The sequence below is a fragment of the Sardina pilchardus genome, chromosome 20 (assembly GCF_963854185.1).
Source record: "Sardina pilchardus chromosome 20, fSarPil1.1, whole genome shotgun sequence".
Taxonomy (NCBI): Eukaryota; Metazoa; Chordata; class Actinopteri; order Clupeiformes; family Clupeidae; genus Sardina; species Sardina pilchardus.
The window spans coordinates 28,015,148-28,023,865 of NC_085013.1; the positions used below are offsets into that span (position 1 = coordinate 28,015,148).

Consider the following 8,718-nt stretch of genomic DNA (forward strand, 5'->3'; position numbering starts at 1 on the left):
GTCTGCCTTGACTCGAACATGCAGTACATTCACATATTACTTTGATGTTTATGTAAGTAAAATTGAATGCTATGATCACAAGTGTATTGCGTCAATATCACTCATCTCACACTCCTATTCCCCTCTGCATTAAACATTCACACGCATCTGCACACACACACACACACACACACACACACACACACACACACACACACACATACTTCACACACACACATACTTCCCTTAGGTAGGTTGTTCCAAGCTAATGCCCTAAGCTCATCTCTCTCTCTCTCTCCCTCCCTCCCTCTCTCAGGTAGGGGTCGTCGGAGGAACTGCTTTAATTAGTACGCCCCTATCGCCACTCCCCTCGGACTCTGAGCAGTTTGTAGCTGTCGTCGCCGTGGTTTCAGTTGTCATGCCATTGGGCATCAAAGCGACACCCAGTAGGGCAGATAATTGGCTCTACCGGTCACAAGGGGAGGAGCCACAGCGGGGCACAGGATTTTGACTGGTCTTGTGTGAGAGACTCTCTCTCCCTGTGTGTGTGTGTGTGTGTGTGTGTGTGTGTGTGTGTCAGCTTTACTCAAAATATTAATAATTTATGGTCATGTTTGTTTATATGAAATATATAGATATATAGTACAGGACATGCTGGACAGTAGCTGAGTGTAGGCCTACATGAACTCGCACTGAATGTTTCTATGTGAATAACAATCATGTTTAATTGCTGATTATTATGCCACATCATTATCTTATAATTAGTTAACTAGTGGCAGTGACCCCGAAGCTAGGGCCATTTACTGATCTCATTTACTGTCTAAAAAATCTATTAATATTCACTCCGTTCAAGCTTCTTCAGAATTACAAATACTGGCTTTAAAGTCATAGTGTATAAGAATGCTGTGTGTGTGTGTGTGTGTGTGTGTGTGTGTGTGTGTGTGTGTGTGTGTGTGTGCACACATTTATGCTTATGTTTATGTTTATGGTTCTTGGCAGAAGCTTTTACTCGAAGTGACTTAATATATATTAAGTAGTAATATACTGTATATACAGTATATATATATATATATATATATATCATCATCATCAACCGTTTTTTATTCAGGGAAAATATATATATATATCACTAAATAGCATTAACAGAATAATAATGTACAAAGCACGATTTTGTAAGGAAAAATAATCATTTCAAACAGATAAGTCTTTAACCGCTTTTTGTAAGTCGTAAGTCGTAAGCTGTAAGTTGTAAGCCGGAAAGTATGGGGTTCATTCTAAAACATACATTATGCATTAACGGGCCACATTAAAGCATTAGTTTACCCACAGAATACAAAATGACTCATCACATGAGCAAACATGGAGGTGTGCTGCTTGTACTCACAGCAATAGAGACTGCACTGGTCACTGCTCCCAAGTAGCCTTGAAGAAACTTTGATCCTGATGATGGCTAAGGCACACATTTTTTTATTCAAATAAACATTTTTCACACACTAAAGGTAATTAATGAACACCATGAGATAATAACTACAAAAAACAATATGTGACGTTTTATGCATCCCTCCAAGTAATGATTTCTTCCACTACCACTGCCAGAGCCAGTGTCTTTAATGACCTCTCCTTTTTGACTTTAACTCTGAAGAGCAGAGCTTTTTGGCGAGGCAGCCAGGGAAGTGGTCCTGGTGATTGATTTATTAAATTGATAAGTAGCCCTATTCCATTTTCAAATAACCTTTCAGATCTACCACCATATCTGGGTCTATTTTTGCAAACATGGTGTGTGTGTGTGTGTGTGTGTGTGTGTGTGTGTGTGTGTGTGTGTGTGTGTGTGTGTGCGCGTGCGTACGTGTGTGTGTGTATGTGTGTATGTCCATGGGTGTTTGGGTGTTTGAGTTTGTGTGTGTGTGTGTGTGTGTGTGTGCACGCTCGTGAAGACGTGTTTGTCTAAAATACTCCATACCTGTGAGGCATTTCGGTTGCTGTAGTTGACACAAGCGTTGTGACTCTGGTTCAACCACTGTGAACAGGAACACACGGACAGGATATAAGCATACAGTAGGTCCTTTTAGTAGTCAATCCATTAGTTCATTCACTGTATAAACATATGTTATGAAACTGTAGTTTTGCAATTGCATTTGTACATGGTCAAATGTTAAGCACAATGTAACTAACATGTGGGCACAACATCAGCTTAGCTACAAAGGGAACACATTTATTTAGATTTGCTGTGTTTACAAATGTGTTTAATGTTTATGAATAAATGTTTCAAATAAATGTTATAATTTGTAAATATGTTTTTAGAAATCAATGAAGGCTTATACTGTAAATGAATACACACCTGCCAGAATACAGTGGATAATAAAGTCTGATTGGGAAGGAGCAACCCAACCACCTATAAACCAAACAAAGACAATGGCGTTTGGAACACACTTTGTACTAGAAGGCAATAATAAGGATGGCTTGTCATCCATCAGTTTTCATACGCTGACGGCCGTCACATCATTTACTGATATAACCTCTTTTGAGCTGTTGAGAGACAGCCTCCTTTAGTATGGTCTGAAGGACACCGATAGGGAGACAGAGTGCAAAGCAGTCAGACAAAAGAGTGAGCTGAAGGCTAACTGTTAAAGCGAAGTAAGAGTGAGCGAGATTTTACAAACTCCACCTGACAATTGTACCCCTACAAGTGCAAATACATGTGCTTGTTTTATTATGGTTTCATCTGTTAAAGCACAGTGTTGAAAAAAAGGAAAGAAATCTGCACACCAAACAGCTCTTGTTAACTTGTAATTACTTAATTACTGCTAGATCGTCTTGGACCAGTAATTATCCTAGTGGATATTGTAATGACTGATAATGATGATTATCTGTTTTCATGTGCAATTGTGAGATCACAGGAAAAATAAAAACTATTCCTACCACTGGCGTGCCAAAGGGAATGTAACCTGTTAAGACAGCAAAGAAAGAGTAAAAGTCAAAATCACATACACTACACTTTTCTGACTAGCCAACAATTTGATCAAATGGATGAGACCCACATTGGGGATATCAAAAAAAATCAAAAGAGACAGGAAGCGGCAGATCTATCTCATGGCAGAGGCACTCTGACTGTGGCCAAGCCAGTCCGATTTTTCTCTTTATTGGTGTAACTGTTTTGGGAGTGTAAATCGAACAGCTCACAGAAGTAATAATGTCATCATTGGCCTTTAGTCAGCAGGGGCCCCCAGCATACACATGGCCAGGGCAAAAGTGTGAATGTGATCCTGTGTGCATGTGTATGTCCCTTTGTGTGTGCGCGAGTGTGTGTGTGTGTGTGTTCATGTCTGTGTCTGTGTGTGTCCCTGTGAGAGTGTGTATCTGTGTGCATGTGTGTGTGTGTGTGTGTGTGTGTGTGTGTTCACACCTATGGCAGGTTACACCACTGCGGCTAGCTTTTGCCCTCCACCCATAAAAAAAAAGGTCTCGGGTGTAACTTGCCTGACGCCTCTTGACACTGGCTGCACTGTGTTTGAAGGTAGCCCTCTCCCTGTGAGTCCAAACAGAGGTTCAGCACAGCGGGGAGGTGCGGGGGCCTAATCAGAGCCCAGCTGAGAGTGACCTTTCCCTGCCTCAGGCCAGACGAAGGCCCCCTGCAGGGGATGAGGAAACCCCAGGGGCCAATAACGACCCCCACGCAGTCAGTTACACGATCCACTGCTCTATCTCTCTCTCTCTCTCTCTCTCTCTCTCTCTCTCTCTCTCTCTCTCTCTCTCTCTCTCTCTATCCCTCTCTCGCTCTCTCTCTCCCAAGTCTCTGACTATCTCTCTCTGTTTCACAGACACACACACACACACACACACACCTGACATCCGAAAAGGCATGAAGATTTTCTCTCCAGTGTCTGGATGGATGATGGCCTTAAAGAAAGAAAGAGAAGGGGCTAAGAATGGAAACCTCCTACGAACAGAAACATCTCTAGTCACTAACCAATGCCCAATTTAGCCACATTAACCACATCAAAACCTAAGCATATATATTTTTTAGGTTTTAAGAGACATTAAAAAGTGATTGATAAAACTGAAGTCAACCATTTGTGTGCCAGGTGTGTGTTAGAGAGAATTATCTCAGAGTCTTTGGTAACTGCTTTATTTTCATACCTGCTTTATTTTCTGGGCCTCCCACAACTGGAGTGAGTGAGAGAGAGAGAGAGAGAGAAAGAAAGAAAGAAAGAAAGAGAGAGAGAGAGTCAGATCATCAGCTCTTAAATGAGAGGGGGAGAGAAAAGAGACAAAAGTAGAGAGAAGGTGGGAGTGTGTGATGTAACAGGGAAATGTGAAAGACATGTTCCAATGTAACGTAATGTCAGTATAACGTCTACTTGCACTAACATAATACAAACTTTCTGCACAATTTCAGCACACATAATACAAACAATTTCTGCACAATCTACCATTTATATACAATATAATGTTGACATAATATGTGAATCAGACTGAATCGACAGTACTTCTATAATTCTATTTGGTCCATGTCTCCATGGTAATACACCCACTCAGCCAATACCCCTTGACTCTCTCAGACACCTGTGGTCAGCCACACCCCTTTCCACCCTCTGACCAATCAAGGCTCTCTAAACATATCCCACTGTTCCATTTCAAAAACAACTCCTACTTTTGAATGGCGCTGAACTGAATCACAAACTGTCACTAACATGGTAGTATGGTCTGTCGTGTGTGTGTGTGTGTGTGTGTGTGTGTGTGTGTGTGTGTGTGTGTGTGTGTGTGTGTGTGTGGTGCCTGTCCATGCCTGCCTGTGTGTGACCTCACCTGAGCATTGGTCACACCTGGAGGGAGAGAGCCATTCTTGAACTGCTCCAACATTCTCACACTCGCATTCAGATGACTCTAACAGAGAGAGAGAGAGAGAAGAGAGAGAAGAGAGAGAGAGAGAAAGAGAGAGAAGAGAGAGGGAGAGAGAGAGTCATTTGATTTGCACAATGAATCAAATGAGAATCATTTACACACAATGATTCTTATTGGTTTCATTTACAGGTTAACTGACAGCAGAGGAAATTACAGATGATTCAAACAAGAGTCGTTTAGATAAAAACAGAAGCAGAAGAACAGACCGTCAGAACAGACAGAGAGACAGGCTGAGGACCTATGCCTAATTTACTCATTAACAGGGCAAGCTCTGGGCATGTCTGTATAAGTGTCTGTCTCTGTGTGTGTGTGTGTGTGTGTGTGTGTGTCTGTGTGTGTGTGTGTGTGTGTGTGTGTGTGTGTGTCTGTCTGTGTGTCTGTGTGTGTCTGTGTGCATCTCTACTCACAGCGAGCCCACAAATCCACACCTTGTCACATCCCTAGAGTCTCTACCGCAATTAGTGTCACCACAGACCATGCTAACAGTCTCATTACTGTTGTGTGCACAGAGGGACAGACAGACACACACACACACACACACACACACACACACACACACACACACACACACACACACACACACACACACACGCACACACACACACAGAAAATGATCTCATATTCACTCCGACCACACAGTTGATCCACAGTGCACAAAGGTCAAAGATTAGTTAAACAGTGCAGCAACACATATTAAGATCGGTCATGTTCCGTCATAATGACCTATGTGCTGTATGGACACAAAAATGAAAAGTTGACCCTCCTAGATACATCCCAGTCAAAGGCTTAAAGCATACCTCAGACACAAACAAGGTGCGTGGGTCAATCACGTTCAAGAAGTGTCGTAGCCGGCCATAAAAGGTTCCCTGAAAAACAAAAGATTCACATTTTTGCGTTTCAATCATAATAGATAGGCCGATGTTATGTATTCACACATTTAACTTAGAGTATATCTTACAATGCATATTTTCTTTAATGTATGAAAGAAAGTGACTTGCCATGTATAGCAACTAACTCAAAAGAGGATGCAACTGGGGAGTTGCATTATTCAATAGGGTCTAAATTAGACTTTTTATTTTGTCCTCATAGAATGTCTTTATCATAGCCTACTCACCATCTTTCTGCAATGTTTGCAACACACCAATCCATATACAAACCACAATATCTGAAATGATGCAGACTACTCTGTAGACTTTCAGTTACATCTTGGATCATTTAAAAATGTTAGTCTGAAACACTTTCAAAGTGATGTTCATCTTGTCAGGACTAAAACACTGAGACAGGCCTAGAGATGAACTACTAGTAGGCATAAACGAATTAGATCGTGCATGAGGCTAGTAATATCAAAGTCCTTTTAAGTGTCTAATATCTCAGTAAGTTCGCATTATAGCAGTCCTCCTTTTAAAGTGAAAGCCAATGCAGTCAATTCATTGTTTTATCAGCCCTTTCCCTAAAAACAACTCCATTAACAAATGGCATCTTTCATTTGATTTGTTTCTTCTCGTTTTCATCTTGTAATGATACAGCAGAAGTTTTCGCGCCGAACTTAAGCCAGACGCGCGGCCCAGCTGTTAAAGCGCGCGCTATGACACCGAGGGCGCTCCAGTTGTTTTTCCCTGGCAGGTGCGAGCGCCTCAACTGCTTGCGGATGCCAACTGGCTCCGTCGCACTTATCTTCCTAAAATATCTCACATCAATTAAAAGGCAATTAAAGTCCTAAACGCGCGAACGGAACTCGATATTCCGCCGTTTACCTCTCCCAAAGCACACAGATGAACAGACGGATCTGGTGGATGGCATCGCCAGCAACGCAAGATGTCCACCTGTTTTGAGCGTAATTAGCAGCTGCGAATTAAAATGAGTACTATTATAAACAAGTAAAATACATAGTAGCTAAAGAAAGACCGACATGTCTTTTTATAGTCTTTTTATACATGTCTTATTTAATTTAGTCAACTAAACCGAATTCTCACAACGTTTTGTAGGACCGAGTAGGTCTACTTTACCAGAGTAAACAGGATTTTTTTTTAATTAACCTAAAATGAGACAATGATTTTGAATATTATATGTAAAACTGTCTTAACATTAAACATTAAAAGACAAATGACGGTCTGACCTACGGTTTGTAAATGATGAGGGAGTCAAGAAGTCAGTCATTCCTAAGTTTCTCCAACAGAGGACGCTGTTTCAACAGCCTCAATCTGCACCACCCGCACGTCACTGTTGAAGTGCAGAGTCCGTTCCGGTGCTATATCATAAGACCCGCCTTTATCTAGTTTTTCGGCCTTTCACCCAACCTCACCTCACGTTACCAACCGAATGCGGCTCATGTTGCACATAAACAACATAGCAAACACCTGTGCGTAAACTAGAATCGCCAACATGCTATACCAAGTCAATACATTCCAGACCACAGGATATAACTGGGCAATTTAACCAGCCCATTGTGTTTACATCCGTGCCATAGGGGAATAAAAACATCCGCAATATCAGGACAAACACGTTATAATGTTGCGGACGTATCATACAAAGTAGTTTAACCCTGTTTCATGGAGTTTTACCTGATCGAAACGGGACTCGCCGAGTCTAAATGCAGGATATTCTTCAGATGCAGACATTTTTCGGGAATGACCTAGACCTGAACTAGCTTATACCAGATGGTTGGTTGACCAGATGTTGTTCATGGAACTTCATGCAGAATTCCTGCTGAAAAGTTCCCCCCTGGTGAATTCTGCAAGACCTCTTGTGACACGCGAAGTCATCGTATCCGTATCAAAGCATTATGGGTGTAGTAGTCTTTGCCTCACATTTTGAAACTGATTGCATCGGACGTAATCCCTTTAATTTTTTGTAGTTGTCAGTCATCAGTATGGTGTTTGTAATCATGTCAACCCGGAGACTGTAAGTAATTAAACATTTTGTGTGCCCCACGCGTTAGGCTTTTGGGTTTTGTTGGGGTCGAATTAAGGGGAAAAGTGGCCTTAGATTCGAAAATATACTCACGTGTTCATTGTATGGGAGATCCCCAGTAGGCTACTAGGGCTATATGGTTTTAAAGTTATTGTTAACTCTGTTATTGAAGAGTCACAACTTAACAATATGTAATGTCACAAACATCAACCACTGATCCCCAATGGAATTGAACAGTGCATCTGCCAAATCTATTCAGGAAAAGCATCCACCTGTGGAACTGACTTTGACAGACATGACTTATGACAAGGTTATATTTGTTTTCAGTTTCTGAACACTGAATAAATTATACAGAATTAAAAAGTAGGTTATCTGATTTTCCCAGAACCATTCATCTGCAAATGTCAATTGTTTTCTTACCTGAATGACTAAAACAGCTGAAGTTCAGACCACTGTCAAGATATATTTTGTGTGTGTGTGTGTGTGTGTGTGTTGTATTTCCTATTCTATTACTACTACTGCCTCACAACAACCAAATCATTTGGATATAGCCTACAACTGTTACTTATAACTCGTTACTCATATGTTTCACACATGCAACAAATGACAACTTCTCTATTTCGAAAGTGAAAAGTATTTATTTAATCACAAAGTTTGTGTGGGAGGTGCATTCAAACATATCAGCACACACAGTCTTTGACCTAAAACATCAACAGACTCCACTGCCAAATGTAGCCAATAGTGTTTGTTTCCTATACAGGGATTCTCTGTGCAGGATTGACCATATCTGTTGTCCGATTCAGACATTTCAACAAAAATTCCACGACACCACAGACATCTCCAGCTCCGAACAGGCTCAATTAATTCAATCATTAAACATTTTAAAAATGCCCAAACTAAAATAAAACACAAAAGTGATTTTAAAGT

General features: G+C 41.0%; 1 protein-coding gene across 2 annotated transcripts in view; it reads right to left on the minus strand.

Moving 5' to 3' along the window:
• sfxn5a (sideroflexin 5a) overlaps positions 1-7,623 on the minus strand; it is a 17,338-nt gene extending 9,715 nt beyond the window's left edge. Inside the window, exons 1-9 of one of the 2 annotated variants that reach the window (XM_062522800.1) lie at positions 7,443-7,622; positions 5,679-5,747; positions 4,786-4,863; positions 4,117-4,143; positions 3,822-3,876; positions 2,899-2,924; positions 2,318-2,371; positions 1,940-1,996; positions 1,364-1,429 (exon numbers count right to left, since the gene is read on the minus strand). In XM_062522800.1, the coding sequence (XP_062378784.1) occupies positions 1,364-1,429; positions 1,940-1,996; positions 2,318-2,371; positions 2,899-2,924; positions 3,822-3,876; positions 4,117-4,143; positions 4,786-4,863; positions 5,679-5,747; positions 7,443-7,499 (489 nt within the window). In that variant the 5' untranslated portion in view covers positions 7,500-7,622. Of the gene's footprint in view, positions 1-1,363; positions 1,430-1,939; positions 1,997-2,317; positions 2,372-2,898; positions 2,925-3,821; positions 3,877-4,116; positions 4,144-4,785; positions 4,864-5,678; positions 5,748-7,442 lie in introns of both variants that reach the window. The other variant, XM_062522801.1, reaches the window with a different exon arrangement.
• Between the last annotated feature and the right edge of the window lie 1,095 nt (positions 7,624-8,718).